At 38.9% G+C, this 17,745-nt stretch overlaps 1 protein-coding gene across 1 annotated transcript in view; it reads left to right on the top strand.

Moving 5' to 3' along the window:
- Nucleotides 1-5,367: 5,367 nt before the first annotated feature.
- LOC139309898 (vomeronasal type-2 receptor 26-like) overlaps nt 5,368-17,745 on the top strand; it is a 29,222-nt gene continuing 16,844 nt past the window's right edge. Inside the window, exons 1-2 of the mRNA XM_070934085.1 lie at nt 5,368-5,643; nt 9,910-10,113. Coding sequence (XP_070790186.1) covers nt 5,368-5,643; nt 9,910-10,113 — 480 coding nt within the window. The remainder of the gene's footprint in view (nt 5,644-9,909; nt 10,114-17,745) is intronic.

The raw sequence follows: 17,745 nt of genomic DNA, 5'->3' as shown, positions 1-17,745 counted from the left end.
GGAGTCGCAGCGCCCCGAAAATGGACATTCAGGAACACAATGTCTGTTTTCCATTGCACTGCTCCTCCAATCCATGGACGGGATGTTCCCAAGTTCAATTGCCAAGGGCGGGAGGCTGACTGGAATCCGCAGTCTGGGACGTGGCCACTTGTTGCAAAACTCTGCATCCAAAAGATGCATCCGACGAGGAATACTGATCAATTTTGTAGTGTCGGATAAAGGATGAATCAGACGCCCAAGAGGCTGCTCTACAGATTTCAGACACCGAAGCATTCGTAGACCAAGCAGCTGACGCAGCCGCACTTCGAGTTGAATGAGCGTAAATTTTTGTTGGACGAGGATGTGCTCTTGCATCGTAGGCCATTGTGATGCAAGCCTTAATCCACCTGGCAATAGTATTAGACGACACCTTCCTCCCCATCGAAGGAGGAGTGAAAGACACAAGTAAGGACTCAGTCTGTCGAAAAGACTCAGTACGTTTGATATAGTGCAGGAGGGCACGCCTAATGTCCAAAGTGTGCCATAAGGATTCAGACTGGTGGTGAGGATTCGGACAAAAGTTAGGCAGAACTAATTCTTGGGCGCGGTGGAATCTTGAGTTTATCTTTGGTAGGAAAGATGGGTCCAAGCGCAGAACCACTCTATCGCTATGAAAAATACAAAGATCCTTGTGAACAGACAAAGCAGTGAGTTCAGATACACGTCTAGCCGACGTAATAGCCAGCAGAAAAGTGACCTTAAGCATCAGAAATTTCAAAGACACTGAAGCTAAGGGTTCAAATGGCGAAGTGGTAAGCACTTGAAGCACTAAGGGAAGATCCCAAGATGGGTATCTGTGTATCACAGGTGGTGAGATGTTGGAGGCCCCATGTAAAAAACTCCTGAGTAGGGGTTAAATTAGGCCCAGAAGCTGCTGAGCTCAACCCCCAATGAGACAGGCAGTCAATCAATCAGGTAATGATACAAGTCAATAAGCGTGGCTAATAAGGCCCCAAAGTCACACCGCTACTGGCCGGCAAACTGTTGAAATTATTTTTCTTTTCTTTTTTTTCTTTTTTTAATTAGTTGCCTTCAAAATGGCGGCCGCCACGCCGACAAAGCTTGAAACAAAATGGCGGCCGTCACACAGTCAGAGCACCTCCTGAGGCGCCGAACTTGACACGGAGGAAAGGGTGCCTCTTAACTCACGCCCTGCGATCCATCTGACTGGTGCTGCAATTCAGCCGAAGAAAACGTCGCCGAAGGTCTTCTCCTGGCCAGCGCTTGCTTCCGAAGCCGCTGCACTCTCCTTGCGCCTCACAGCTGACTCGAAATCATCGGAGGCCGCCCGATGACAAGGCAGGCACTCCGGAGCCGCTCGAAGGTCTGGACTGAGGTGACGGCAGCTTTACCGGCTCACCGGTAGGCTAGCGCATCGCCAGCAGCAAGAAAAGCACGGATCCGCCCAGCCGGGTCAGAATCCGGCGTGCTGCAGCCCCGATCGGTGGGGAGATAGGCCAGACGGCTTGGAGCCCCAAGCTCGCCCTCAGCACACAGCACCACAGGTTTTCCTCACGTAGAGGCTCAGAATAACACGAAAAAAGGACAGGAAAAAATAATAAAATAAAATAATAAAGCAATAATCAAAGGAAGGATTAAATTCAATTAGAGAGCATTCAAATTGCCAAGTTCTCACAGCAACTGAGTGAGAAAGACTGAAGCTGATTGGTTGAGGTGGGAGTGGCCTAGCAATGGGAAGTGATTAGCACTCAGTTCTGCCCAGCAACTAGGAGATACTACCCGTCCATGGATTGGAGGAGCAGCGCAATGGAAAAAGGGTTGGAGCTGAAGCCCAAATAGGGGAGCAAGGAGACCTAGTGATCCATTCCCTGAACTTCCCTCCCTTCCTTGAAGAAACAGTACTAAGGAGAAGGGGAAAGGGGGAAAGATCCCTCCCTCCTTCACTTAACTCATAGCCGGAGTCGTATTGGGAATAAAGTTTGCGTTTGAAATGGATCATGCGAGACATCTCTCTGTGTTGTTTTTCTCTCTAGGGTTTCCATTATTGCCTTCAGATTTGGGATAAAGTGACCATACAAATCAGACAGGCTTGACTAGGTCCCAAGGCCATGGATTCAATTGGAAAAAAAAAGGGGGTCTGTTGCCTGAAATCGGCAATTTTTTAAACTCTAGGCCAGGATTTGTGCTTGAACTAAGTTCTTTGCCCAGTTCATTCTCGTTAGTCCCCTTCCTCAGTGAGAAACATTTCCTTCTGGTTTCTTCTGCTGAGAGACCAGTTACATCAAGTATATATTTTTAAACTGTTGGTAATTCTTTTGTTCAGTATGCAGGTTAGCCAATATTTGACTTAAGCAACCCTTTAAGAGAGGACAGATATGAGCGATGTCCTGGACTCTGAGAAAGGTTGCCAGATTTCTTCAAAATTATTTAGGATGGTCTTAAACGCGTCTCCTTAATAGCTCCATGGAAATCAATATTCCCATTCCCCTGAGGTCTATGTAGTACTGGAAGGAAATGGATATTTATCCTCTTTAGATATTTCAAGTTCCTTATTCAAATGTCACCAAATTTCCTCACATAAACTCCCAATCCTCGAGGTCACCACTACTGACTGACCAAAGGTACTTTTTGACTTTTAATACAAAAAGATACTAAAGGTGTTTCAGTCACCAATAAAGGTACATTGCCCTATAGTTCAGGTAGTCCTTGACTTACAACAGTTCACTTAATGACAATTCAAAGTTACAATGGCACTGAAAAAAATTGACTCATGGCCATTTTTCACACTTTTGACCTTTGCAGTATTTGAACATACATTTTGATTTACATTCGGATGTTTGACAACTGACTTACATTTATGACGGTTGCAGGGACCCGGGGTCATATGACCGCCTTTTGTGACCTTCTGACAAGCAAAATCAAGGGGAAACCAGATTCACTTAATAACTATGTTATTAATTTAATGATGGTAGTGATTCCATTAACCAATGTGGCTAGGAAAGTCATAAAATTGGGCAAATCTCACTTAACCAATTTCTCACTCAGTGACATAGATTTTGGGCTCAATTGAGGTCGTAAATTGAGGACTACCTGTAAAAGAAATCCATTTGCCCATCTCAGCAAATTCTATCCATTTCACCAACCAATTCCTCCATGGTGGGCAGGGCTGAATTTTTCTGAATCTTCCATGTGGAATAGAAAAAAAAATGGCTGCTGCCAGGTTAGATTCAAAGTTGTTGCTAGGCAACTAACCTAATGGAACCTCCCTTCTGCTCTCCTTCATCCTGGGCCATGACAAGTCAACACTTCAAGAGCCAAACTAAACAGCAAAAAGGACAAAGGAAAACCTCGTCTTTTCCCCTTCTACATATCACATGGTTTACTTAGATCATCATTAATCATAATTGGAGTCTTTTGACATTAAATTCCTTGAATAAAATTCTCAGCAAAGTTCATTTCTTCCAGAACATTTAGTAAAAAAGACCAATTCAAATCCCAGGTCCCCTCAAATTCATTTCTGAGTGGATGTGGGAAGAAATCAAGTCTCACCATCCGCCATACTGTAGGCACTGCCAACATCTCCCCTGCGGACCTCATGGCCCACTCTTTATTTAACAAACCAAGGAACTTCAAAATATAGAGGATTTCAGTGTCTTACATGAATAGGGAAAGACAACACAGAGAGTGTCAAAGGAAAAAAAAACTTTCAATCCCTCCTTTAACTTTCTCCCTATTTACTCAATGATACAAGCTATCACTTTCCTGTCTTTTAGTCACCTCTCATTCAAACTGTGATATTTCTAGAAGAGATGGGAAATGAAATTTCACTTCAGATACTTCAAGAATGTTAAAATCAGCTCCAATTTAAGGTACATAAACCAAGATTTAAAAGAAAAGAAAATCACAAACAGGCCCTAGTCTTAACTTTAGATAGGGTTCAAGGGACTGATTGCCTCCATAGCTCTGGATGACTTTTCCCAGGAGACTTTGGAGGAGAGACCATCTTGAAGGACAGCAAAAGTTACCTGGTTCTTGATATATCTTCATCTATTTTCTGGATGAGTCCTGACAGGAAGGATAACCACTAGAGAACAGGGCCTCCAAGGGTGTATCTGAGATTTTTCACTAACATCCTTTTCTCCAGCTTCTCCTCTACAGATGGGACCATGAAGTAATTTAGGATCCCAAGAGGAGAAGTTGTTTCTCAGTGTAATGATCACAATTCTGGGTTTGGGACATCTGTTGCTGCTTCTCCAGTGACTACCTTTGATGTAAACATTAGACTGAAGCAACATGCAAAGGTCTTGCACCAGGAAAGAATATATGCATCAGATCACAGGCTGTGTGGCACAAGTTTTGAGACAGGCAGGGACTGTGCTTTTGAATGTACATTTCTTTCCTTTCAAGACGAAAGTCAGTTTATTCTTCTAACTGTTCATGTTCTTGTTTAGAAATAGGAAAGGGGTTGATTTATCCCTGTGAATTATGGACCTCTTTCTTCTGCTTCTGATGCTTCTGGTGTCCCAACAAGTCTCCGGGAAGCTTAGGCTGAAGTGCCCGCTGAGTTTGGAGCACCAGGATGAAAGCCATCCATGGAGCTATTATGGGCAAGGAGACCATCTCATTGGTGTAGTCCTCTGTGCCACAAGAATATTGCGTGAAATGTTGCCTTTCAACATGGCTCCAAATAAACAGTCTCACTCGTAAGTCGTTAATGTGTGTGATGGAGTTGCATTCCCTCCATTTACACTTCTGTTCTTTTTATTTCCCTGACTCCTATGTTACAGGACCTTTCTAATTTCCTGAATCCTTTTGATTTCCATGGCTTCCCTCTTTTGTCTTCTTTTGCGGAAGAGACTCAAATCCAGAGATGGGGCAAGGAAAACACCTGAAAGAATTCCAGATTGTTTCCCCCTCCGTGTCCAATGCAAAGTTTATCACTTGAATGCTAGGTTTTCTTTAAAATAATGATTGAAAGAGATGTAATTTCCTCTGACCAGCCCTTTTCCATACTTTTATAATATCTCATTGATAGCCATTCCCTGATTCTTATAGAAAGAGAGGATGAGTTTTCAGACTTGCTTTTCCTGGGCATCTATGAAAAGGCCTTTTCTTTTTATTGTGGTTGTACTCTAATGATTGAATTAGTTTGAAATCGAGTTATTGGAGAAATGAAAATCAGCACTACTACAAAATGATATATTTGTAACTTTTAACTCTGGTGGTGGTTAATCTCAATCCCATCTTCTGAACAATAATAAAACAGGTGACTATTATTTACCCATGGTTATAGATCAGTATTAGCGTATGGATCCAAAGAGTAATAAATAAACTTGAACATTATTTTACAGTAAGACATTTAATGATATGCATAGAATCATCCGCTTCATTATGACCATTGAAGAGGTCAACAAGGATCAACCATACCTGCAAAATGTCACTCTTGGCTACAATATCCAGGATGACTATTTTAACACAATTGGCACTTCAGAAGCTTTGCTGAACATGCTCTCTACCGGAGAAGCCAATATTCCCAATTACAGTTGTGGAAGGAAGGACAACCTTTTGGCTCTTCTTGATGCAGCTGCCAGTGATATCTCCATCCAGATGTCAACCTTAGTAGGCACCTACAAAGTGGCACAGGTTTGTGTGTGTGTTTGTGTTTCTCTGTCTGGTCAAGTGAATGGAACAATAATCCAACCATTTTGTTTATGTTAGTTAGTTTACTTTATTATTGTTGCACCTTGTACAATGAAATTAAATGCCGTCTTCAGTGTTCATCATAGATAAGAAAACTATAAAAATAAAACAAAAACACACATCCTTCACATTCTATACAATTGAATTGAAATCCACTGCATTAGTATAACACTATACAGTAGAATTCAATTCATATTACTGCTCTGGGATAGAAGCTGTCTTTCAGCCTATTTGTCCTTCTTTTTATTATCCTGTATTATCCTGTACCGTCTGCCAGATGGTTATTGTTCAAAAAAAAAAGGGTGCCCCGGATGAGATGGATCTTTAAGAATGTTTTGAACTTTCTTAAAGCAGCGGGAGCTACAAAGCTCTTCCGAAGAGGGGAGAGGGCAACCAATGATGCTAACCCTCTGGAGCGCTGTCCTATCTGCCACTTTGCAATTGGCAAACCGTACACAGGTGCAGTAAGTTAAAATACTCTCTATCTTTCTGTCAATGCAGAAAGTTGTAAAATATTATATAATGTTGTTATTTATGTTTTGTATTTGACCGTTTGGTGTATGTATAGGTTTCTTTTTCTTCTTTTTCTTTTTTCATCTTTTTGATTTTTCTATTATGTTTTTGGTTTTAAAAATGTAAAATATTCAATATTTTTTTTAAAAAAAATAATAAAATAAAATACTCTCTATGGTGCAGCAGTAGAAGGTCATCATCAATTTTTCACCAGTGCTTTTGACTAGTGCTGCAATACGAGCGCCCCAGGTCAGGTCCTCTTTTATGATAACACCCAAAAGCTTAAAACTGGCCTATATAAGCTCCTTGGTCATATTGAAAAAGGTGAAAGTGAAGAATTTTTTATTGGCCAAGTGTGATTGGACACACAAGGAATTTGTCTTGGTGCATATGCTCTCAGCATAAAAGAAAGGATACATTCGTCAGAATCATAAGGAACAACACTTAATGATAGTCATAGGGAACAATTAAGCAATCAAAACCTATTAGGAAACAGTCAATATAAATCTTAAGGATACCAGCAACAAGGTTACAGTCATACAGTCATAAGTGGGAGGAGATGGGCGATAGGAACAATAATACTAATGTAATGCAAACTTAGTAACTAGTTTGACAGTGTTGAGGGAATTATTTGTTTAGCAGAGTGATAGTGTTTGGGGAAAAAACTGTTCTTGTGTCTAGTTGTTCTGGTGTGCAGTGCTCTATAGCGTCATTTTGAGGGTAGGGGTTGAAACAGTTTGTGTCCAGGATATGAGGGGTCTGTAAATATTTTCACAGTCTTCTTTTTGACTCGTACAATATACAGGTCCTCAGTGGAAGGCAGGTTGGTAGCAATTGTTTTTTCTGCAGTTCTAATTATCCTCTGAAATCTGTGTCTGCAAGCTACTTCTGCTGACTGCTGGCTGACTGTAAATTGGATGTTTGATTTTCACCAGGCTCAACGCTGACACAGCCTTCCATCCTTCTGAGGTGGGAAAATGAAGACCCAGATGGTTGGGGGCAATAGGCCGATTCTGTAAACCACTTAGAGAGAGCTGTAAAGCAATGTGAAGTGGTCCTATTGCTGTTGCTTCCCACCCCCATCCCCCAACCTATTGTTGATATAATCTATCACAGAAGTCTCAAAGAGCAAGTCTTTCACCAGAACCTCCTACTGTCTGGGCTATTCAAGAAATATCTCAATTGGTGGTATTTACTCGAGAAAATTTCAGCACCTGGAATAGTTGTTAAATAACCCAAAAACTTCTATTTGTGAAGCTCCAGAGTTAAAAAAAATGTAACATATCAATTATCTAAATGTTAATAGTTTATTTATTTTATTTATTTAGTTTGTCAAACATGTACAACATAACAGGAATAAGTATAAACATTGATATTAATACAGGAAATGGGAACGAATTAATGGGAACAGTAGGACAGGGATGGAAGGTACGCTCGTGCGCTTATACATGCCCCTTACAGACCTCTTAGGAATGGGGTGAGGTCAACACTAGACAGTTTAACATTAAAGTTATGGGGGGTTGAGGATGTAACAACAGAGTCAGGTAGTGCATTCCAGGCATTGACCACTCTGTTGCTGAAGTCGTATTTTCTGCAATTGAGTTTAGAGCGGTTTACCTTGAGTTTGTGTGCTCATGTATTATTGCAGTTGAAGCTGAAGTAGTCATTGACAGGTAGGACATTGTAGTGGATAATTTTATGTACTAAATTTAGGTCATACCATAGGCGTAGTTCTAGAATATGAACTATATCATATTTATATTAATATGTATATGTATATGAAAGAGAGAGATCAGTATCTTAAACCGCAGATTAGATGAAGGACCTTTTGGAATCTTTACATTAAAACAATATATTTCCTTTGCAATCAGAATTTTAAAAATGTACTTATAATATGAAACTGTACTTGAACAAAAGAGTTCAGCTGGTATCCCCATATGTGGATCTCATGGTGGTAACTTGTGATGATACAGAAATGTTATTTGTAGTCTTGATTCTTTTCTTTTATTCTTATTAATTTGTTTTTATTCCATTTTATATAAGGTTCTGCTTCTTACATTATGTATCTTCATATGGGGTCCAGTAACTGATCAACCACCTACTATTCTTATATGTTCATAAGAACCACATTGAATGGATTAAAAGCTAACATTTGGACTTGATCTGACCCCAAATATAACGCATAATTCTTCATAATTTTTTTTCAGACCAGTTATGAAATTGTTTCGGAGGCTCTGAGTGATAAAAGTCAATTCCCCTTTTTCCACCCAATGTTGCCCAAAGAAGGGATCCAATATCCTGGCATTGTCCAACTGCTCCTCCATTTCAGATGGACCTTGATTGGTCTCTTTGCTTCAGACACAGAAAATGGAGAGAATTTCATGAGGACTTTTACTTGGATGCTTGTCAGGAATGGGATTTGTGTTGTTATATCACAACGATTCTCAACGACTCAGCGTACAGCACCCCTCAGGAATGCCATCTCTAAGTGGAGACAAGTCAATGTCTTTCTTCACTCCATCGAACATGTTCCTATTTTGGAGAGAATTATTCCTTTCCATTTAACATTTAGGCAGTTGTCTGGACGTATAGAAGGCAAAGTCTGGATCCTCACAATCTTGGAGAAACATAACATACAAAGGAACAAACTGTTAAAGTACATTCATAGTGTATGGATTTTTTCTTTACAGGAAAAAAAAGATAATGCCCTATACCCCTATCACTATGTAGAACCCCAATATCGAGATCGGTCTTTGCACTGTTCTTTTTCAAAGCATGCCTTTTCTGTCAAAGGCCGGAGAAGATGCACCCAGAAAGCACCAATGGAGGATAAAATAAGTGGTATGCTGTTTGAAACTAAACTAAAAGTTTTCAGTATCGTGAGGACTCTGACCCATGCTTTGAATGCTGCATATGCCTCCATATCTAGGAGGAGAAGACAGAAGGACAAAGAGAAGTTGAGGGCTTCAAGGCTGCAGCCATGGCAGGTATTGGATCCCAACAAGGATCTTGGTTCCTTTGGAGAAGGACCTCAAAGGAAGAGGGGAGGGAATCGTCTCAACCTCCTTGTGCCACAAAAGATTGGCAGGTTTGGCCACTCTAATTGCTTGGAGCATAAAGTTCCAAACAGCAAAAATTATGGCAAATATACCTTGATATTACAGACTGAAAAGATATAACAGAGCTCTCAAGTTGCCTTGATGCTGACCCTGACTCTTACACTTCTTCCTCCTCTGATTTGCCTGCGGGGGGGGGGGCGGTGACTGACAGGCCACAACAAATCTCCCCCCCCCGTTGTTCAATTTGTTTGTCATTTACTCTAGTATCTTCCCTATAATTGGCCAATTCTGTTATTTTCTCAATAATATTTTGTCAGTCTGTGATTGACAATTTTTGCTGAATATATATATTTTTTTTGTTCACTTGTGGAAATAACACCTGTTCTAATTAAGCATATTTGCAACTGGTAAAACTGTAAAGATTCAAATGTGAATAGACTATGTAGGGGTGTCAAACTGGCAGCCCGTGGGCCAGATGCATCACGTACAAGCCACACACACACACCAGCTCACCAAAGCCATAAAATGTCATGATACATTGCGATACGTCACGTGACGCAATCGAGTTTGACATCCGCGATGTAGGATAAGAAACCAAGGTTTCTGCTTTTAAAATTCATGGACTTTTCCATTCTAGCTTCATCCCTTTATGAAGAAGAGTCTATTTTGTAATATTTCCCTTTGGAAACTGTACATGGATCAAAATGGAGATATAGCTGCAGATCTGGACATCGTGAGTGGGGTGGTTGACTCCAAAGATTACTTCCTCAAAGGCAAACTGGGGAGTTTTGGAAAAAAGGGACTTTTTGTCAACCAAGATGCTCTTCAGTCGCTCAACCAGGTGAGAAAAATATCGGTGTCTTTTCTCTATTGTCCAAAGATGTAACACCTTTTTCAAGCAAGCTAAGCATAGTCAGCATGGCTTAATGGTGAAATGAAGCCACGTGAAACTGATGAGAGAGGCCATCAGGTGGTTGGATTGTGATTCTGATAGCCTTGCTTGTTCCTTGGCAAAGAAGAAGGCAATTTCGTTCAGTAGTTTCTGAATTTGGTGTCAGACTGAATCCAATGAAATTCAGTCAAAATCAGGGTGAAATCAGACGGGTTAAGACAGGTTCTGGGGAACCACTAGGGATTATTGGCCGATTATTGCCGAACCAGTAGTAATTACACTGTCGTGGCCCCACCCATGCCCAGCCGGTCGCCGCTCACCTCTTTGCATCTGTGCATCAGGAACTTAAGCCATCTACTCCTCCTCATCATCATCAGCTACCTCTAGAGCTATGGGCTGCTGACTCTCCATCTGAGAACCAATGAACAGCCCAGGCCCTGCCTCTGTCTCTCTCTCTCTCTCTCTCTCTCTCTGCCAGCTCCATTCCCTCTTCCCTCTTGGAGCTCTCAGGCTGCCTTGATGCTGAGCCTGACTCCCACACCTCCTCCTCCTCTGATTTGGCTGCTGGAGGGACTGGCGGCCAAAAGGCCACAACAATAATGTTTTAAGCAGCCCAGAGTTATCCAGAGTGATGCATTCGTCTCTTTCCCCACACATGGATAGAGCAACCTGACTTCTGTTCCTAAAAAGGGGGTCCAAGGCTTTCAGTTCACATGAAATCATTATGACAGTTGTGACGTGAAATAATGCCCTTACCCAGAAGAATTGAAATAAGACTTTGATCCAAAGAAAAGTTCTTCCTCATATCAGAAGTCATGAGTGACAATTTGAAAGGATATGCTACCAGTACTTAGATTTGGCCTTTGGCTTGTAAGAAGGCACTTCCATCTGAAAAGTTCTTGAATGCAATTTTTATCTTGATTGTTGGATACTAAAGTCTCTCTGGGCAAAAAAAGGAGGATCCAAATTTCATTAATAATAAATGTAGGTTACTCTTTCCATGCCAGTTGGTGTCACAGAATTGTAGTTATTAAACAAAAAGGTTTTTCTTGGATATCTAGCTGGGCCTTAGAAACATCTTCTTCTGTCACAACAGTCAGGCTCATGTCCCACTTCCAGCAGCAAAAGGTACTTTTTTTAAAAAAAATTATAAACTTTATTAACAAATAGAATAAAAACACATAAAACACAAATAACAGGGACAAAAAAAGTACATTATACAATAAACAATTATAAATAATCAATCATTTGAAGCGTCTGTTTCTTAATGGTCTTTCCATTAATACAGTTATACTTATTCCCATAAATCTTCACTTAATGGTTTCTTATTACATCTTTACCCTCTCCTCTCTTCTACTCTCTAAGACTTCTACTTTAATGTTCTATAAATTATATATTTAGTTTTACCTTCGCTTTCTGAATTTCTCTCTGTATATTTGTTCACCCATAAGGAAGTAATTATATGCACAAATGTACTTTTACTTATATTTCTTCCGTAGCAGCCCTATGCCATTAATACCATTTATTCCAGACTCCAGTATCTTCTTTTTCCTTTAGTTCTTTTGTCAGCCTGTCCATTTCCGCACATTGTATAATTTTATCTATTATTTCTTCTTCCGTAGGAATCTTTTTCAATTTCCAATGTTTAGCATATATTATCCTTGCCGTTAGAATATGTATTAACAGGTATTTTATTTCTTTGGGGTAAAATTTTGTAAAAATTCCTAGTAGAAAGGTTTCAGGTTTCTTATCTATCTGTAATTTAGTGATTTGTTCTAACTATTTCTTGATGGTGGACCAGAATTTCTTAGCCGCCGGACATGTCCACCATAAGTGGTAGAAAGTGCCTTGTGAATTCTTGCATTTCCAGCATGCCGAACTGTTTTTTGGGTTTATTTTGGCCAATCTTGTAGATGACATATGCCACCTATAAAACATCTTTAGCTGGTTCTCCTTGTATGCCACCGCCAGAGTTGTTTTTGTGTTCATTTGCCAGAATTCTTCCCATCTATCCAATTCTATTGAGTATTTAAAGTTTTGCATCCATTTAATCATTGTGTGTTTGACTGTTTCCTCCTCCATCTTATACCTTAACAGAAATTTGTAAATTTTACTGATTAATTTCTCTCCAGAATCTAATATGATGATATCTCATTCCTGTTTCTCTTTACATATTTGATACGTTTTTATATATTCCTTGCGTTTGGATTGTATCTATGAAAAGGTCCACCAGTCAATTTCCCTATTTAACTCTGTTTCCAGTTGTTGTTTGGATTTCAGTTTTCCTTGGTGGTCAGTTAGATCTTTGTATCTCAGTATATTTTTGGGTTCAGTTAGGTTTGGGTGTTTTAAAGCTTCTGAGGGTGAAAACCAAGACGGAATTTTTGTATATTGTTGTTTTTTAGTTTTTAACCAAGTTAATAATAAAGCATTTCTAAGTGTATGTCTTTTGAAGTAAGTATGTGACTTGTATTTTTCATCCCATAAAAAGGAATGCCAGCCCGTTTGTAGATCATGGCCTTCAATAGTTAATATTCTACTGTTACTCAACTCCATCCAATCTTTAACCCATACTAGTCCTGCCGCTTGGTGATAAAGTTCCCAATCCGGGAGTGGTGTTCCTCCTCTTTCCTTAGAGTCTTGGAGTAATTTTAGTTTTATTCGTGGACGCTTTCCCTGCCAAATAAATTTAGAAATAATCTTGTTTAAATTTGCAAAAAAGTTTTTTTTCTAATTTAATTGGAGCCACCTGGAACAAATACAACAATTTTGATAATATATTCATTTTGATAGTGGAAATTCTTCCCATAAATGAGATTTGTAAACTTTTCCAATTATCCAGATCTTTTTTTATCTGTGTTATTAGTTTATCATAATTTTCTTTTATAGAGGATGTTCTTGGTGACAGCCAAATACCTAAATATTTAATTTTATTAGTCACTTGAATTTGTATACTTTTCTCCAAATCTATCTCCTGAGTTTTCGTCAGATTTTTAACTAGTAATTTGGATTTATTTTTTTTAATTTTTTTTTCCCAATTGATTTATATGCCGCCTTTCTCCAGAGACTCAGGGCGGCTTACAATGCGTTAAGCAATAGCCTTCATACTTTTGTATATTTTATACAAAGTCAGCTTATTGCCCCCACAAACTGGGTCCTCAATTTACCTACCTTAGAAAGGATGGAAGGCTGAGTCAACCTTGAGCCTGGGGAGATTCGAACTTGCAGTAATTACAGGCAGCTGAATGTTAATAACAGGCTATAGTCTGCTGCACCGCCACCACCATATTTCTATTTATCTTTAAACCAGCCACCTCTTCATAATCTTCTATTTTCTTAAGGAGTTTTGGTATTACTTCTAGAGGTTCTTCTGCTATGAGTACAAGATCATCGGCAAAAGCCTGGGTCTTGTATTCTTCTCTTCTCACTTTTAATCCTTTAATCTCTTGGTCCTCCCTAATTTTTTTTAACAAGATCTCCAGAGATAAGATATACAACAGAGGGGAAAGTGGACAGCCTTGTCTGACCCCTTTTGTTATGTCAAATTGGTCAGTCATGTCATCGTTCACAATTACCTTCGCTGTTTGTTTTGTGTATATTTTCCCTATAATGTTTTCCAAATTAGGCCCCAATTGCATATTCTTTAACTGTTCTTTTAGGAATTTCCAATTTAAATTATCGAATGCTTTTTGGGCATCAAGGAAAACCAGCGCAGATTGTTTCTCCGGTTGGGCTTCATAATATTCAAGCACATTTATTATCACTCTCATATTATTCCTAATTTGGCGGCCTGGTAGAAATCCATTTTGGTCCCAATGAATGTAATTGTTCAATACTTTTTAAGTCTTTCTGCTATAATTATGGCGAACACTTTGTAGCCTGTGTTTAGTAGAGATATCGGTCTATAATTCTGGATTAATTGAGGGTCAGTGTCTTCTTTAGGTATGATAGTAATTATTGCCTCCGTCCAGGTCCGTGGGATTCTTGCCTTCTCTAAGGCCTCATTATATACCTCTAGCATAATCTCTCCTATTGTTTCCTGCACTGATTTATATAATTCTCCTGGAAGTCCATCAGGTCCCGGGGTTTTGTTGTTTTTTAGTTTTTTCAGTGCTGTATCCAATTCCAACATAGTTATCGGTTTATTTAATACTTCTCTTTGTTCATCTGTAATAGGAGGCATATCCAATCCTTGTATGTATTGTTTTATTTTTTCTACTTCTACTTCTTCTTGTTTGTATAAATTAGTATAAAATGTCTGGATGATTTCTTTTTCCCTTTCCTGCTTTAATGAATTTCCCCCTTTGAATCTCTAAATTGGTATATCATTCTTTTATCTCTACTCTCTTTCAGACTATAGGCCAGCCATCTTCCTGTTTTGTTCGCAAATTCGAAATAATTCTGCTTGGCCATTTTTATTTTCTGTGCTAGTTCTTTTTGGTTCATCAAATTTAAATTATGTTTTATTGTTTTCCACTCTTCCTTTATCTTTTTATTTTGGGGATGTAGTTGCAGTTCATGTTCTATATTTTTTAGATCTTCCTGGAGTTTATTTAACTGTTGTTTTCTTTCTTTGTTCTTTCTCCCTGTGTACCTATAATCAAGCCCCTTATATACGCTTTTGCAGTGTCCCATGTATTCTGGATAGAGATACCCTCTTTCTTTTTTATTTTGAAGAACAAGTCTAATTCTTTTTCTAGCATTCCTTTAAATTCTACTTGTTTGCAAATTCTTTGATTCATTGTCCATCTTCTAAACCTTTTAACTCCTTCCAATTTACCAAAATTGGGTTATGATCTGCCCAATGATTCGCTTCTATTTCTATATTATCCACCCCATTTCTGATATTTGTGGTCATCCACGCCATATCAATCCTGGACCAGTATTGGTGGGGATGAGAGTAGAAGGTAAATTGGTTCTGGTCTTCATGAGTTTCCCTCCAAACATCTCTCAAATTTAGTTCCCTGGTCATATCGAAGAATTCTTTAGGGAGAGTCTCTTTTTTTTTCTTGTTCTTTTTACCCGTTTTATAATCCTTTTTCATGTCTACTATCGCATTATAATCGCCAATTAAACAAATCTCTTCAGCTCCAGCTCAACTATTTTATTGTGTATGCTCTTAAAAAATTCATGTTGGTTTTGATTCGGTGCATATATTTTTTTTTAATTTATTTATTTGTTCGTTTTAATTTGTATACCGCCCTTCTCCAGCAGGACTCAGGGCGGTTTTACTACTAGCAGCAATTTCTTATTTTCCAATAATAATTCAATCATGACTGTTTTGCCCTCTTCGTCTGCATATATTAATTTCGAAAGGATCCAATCTTTAACGTATACCGCCACTCCCCTATTCTTTTTTGAAGTCAATGATGTATATAATTTCCCTAATTTGGAATTTTCTAAAATTTTTTGGTATCTTTTTTTTATATGTACTTCCTGAAGACACGTCATATCCGCTCCTATTTTTTGTAATTTTGTAAAAGTTTGGGATCTCTTTTTTTGGTACATTCAGGCCGTTAATATTTACCAAAAAAAGTTTCAGGGACTCTTCCATTGTCTAATGTAGCTGGTTTTTTGTATCCAAAAAACTTGTCTCCATCCGTGTTTTCGTCCTCGAACCTTCTCTCTCCTCTCTTTCTTTTTCTTGTCTTGTCCTTACTTCCTTCTCTTGTATTGCCTCTAGCTGAACTTCTTCTTGACTTCTATTTTCTATTTCCTCTTTACTGTCTTGGTCATCTTCCTGATTAAAGTGTGAATCATAAAACTCTCTTGCTTTCTCTAATGTATCTATTTTGTATTTTTTATCTTCCCACGTTGCCAGGATCCCTTCCAGTATTAGCCATCTGAAGGCTGTTTTGTGTCTATTCAACTGGTTTGTTAGGAACTGGTATTGTTGTCTCTGATTCCTGATTCTTCGTGGTATTTGTTTTAGGATTATAATTTCCTTGCCTTTGTATGTCAACGTCCCTCCTCTGGATTTCATATATACCTCGTCCCTAATTGATCTTTTTGAGAATTTAATGTGTACTTCTCTTGCCAGCCGATGCCTTCTTATGTAGTTTGTATGGACACGGTAGGGTTCATCTATTTGTTCCTGTATATCCAGCTTGTCTTTTTCTGTTATTTCTGCTATTACCTCTGCCATTTTTCCACCGAGATCTTCATCTTTCTCTTCTGATATATTTTGGAACCGCAGAAAATATGAAGCTTTTTCCATCTCGAGAGTTGCTAAGGAGTCGGACAATTCTTTGTTTATTTGAGCTGTTTTCTGTTCCATTTTCTCTACTTTCATCTCTACTGAGTCTATTTTAGCTTCTGCTTTCCTAATTCTTTGTTCATTTTTGGTTATTGATTGTTGTATGTCTCCAATTCTATCATTCATATTTTTAATCTCTCCCCTAACTTCTCCAATTTCACTTTTTATTTCTGTGTGAAGTAATCTCATTTCCTTCTGGTTCTCTGCCATCTTTCTTGTGTTTTTTGTAATGTTTCCTGTATCATCGAAAACATGCTTTGCATAGTATTTAAAGTCATTTCCGTTTTTTCTTTCTCCTTTCCTTTTACTACCATACTGTCTAATGTTTTTTGCTGTATTGCCAATGGCAAAAGGTACTTTACTTACACTGTTTGAAGCTCACCTTCTCATGATCTCATGTCCATTTTACACAGGGGTGGGCTTCAAAAATTTTAGCAAGAGGTTCTCTGCCCGGTTGCTGGGTGGGTGTGATCATGGTGGTCGTGGCCTAGTCGGCCTTGTGCACCACAGCAGGGGGGTGGGTTTCAATCCTCTGGGAGGGTGAAAATAGCCTCCCCAGACACTGTAGGCCCTTTTTTCACCTTCCCCAAGCCTTCATGCATTCCCTGAACTTCCCTGCATCCAAAACAGGCTGCATGGGGACTCCTTGGAGCAGCAGAGTGGGATGGGTGGGGCCAGCCAGGAATGGGATTTGGAGGTTCTCCCGAACTCCTGTGAACCCTCAGCAGCCCACCTCTGATCTTACATCCCAACAGTTCCAGAAATGAGGTAGTTTTAGTCTTATTTCACCAGCATGGCACCCACATGACTTGAGCAAATAAATATATAAAGAAACAAATAACATTCCCTTTAAGATTGACAGCCCTTATTTGGAAGCATCTTTTGTTTTGTAGCTTTAGTAGAAAACTGTTTTGAACCCCTTTCAAAGGGCTTTACAATGTTTTATATAGTCCTTGAGAATTTTTTGCAGCTCCTACTAGTGAGAAGATGGTTTTTTAATCACAGTTTTACTTTTTGAAAATCAATCTAATGGAGTAAAAATTTTAATAGATTTATAAATTTAATTTAAATTTAGAATTGGTAGTAAACCAATTTTACTAAGGAGGAAGCCACTGGTTGTCATTTAATGCTTAAATATTTTTTCAGTTCAATCCTTCCAGACTTTAATAAGTAGAAAAGTACCTTGTTGCAAAGGGATCTACTAGAAGCAAAGGTGAGGAACTAAATGAAGAAACCACAAGTTCTTACACTCATTTAGAATTAGTTAGAAATTTTATATTCATCTAAGTGAGGCCCATAGTGTACTGGACTAATGTTTACATTGA

Source organism: Pituophis catenifer, unplaced genomic scaffold (genome assembly GCF_029215685.1).
Source record: "Pituophis catenifer annectens isolate HBS135680 unplaced genomic scaffold, rPitCat1.0.hap2 SCAF_2, whole genome shotgun sequence".
Taxonomy (NCBI): domain Eukaryota; kingdom Metazoa; phylum Chordata; class Lepidosauria; order Squamata; family Colubridae; genus Pituophis; species Pituophis catenifer.
This window is presented reverse-complemented; position numbering and strand designations above follow the sequence as displayed.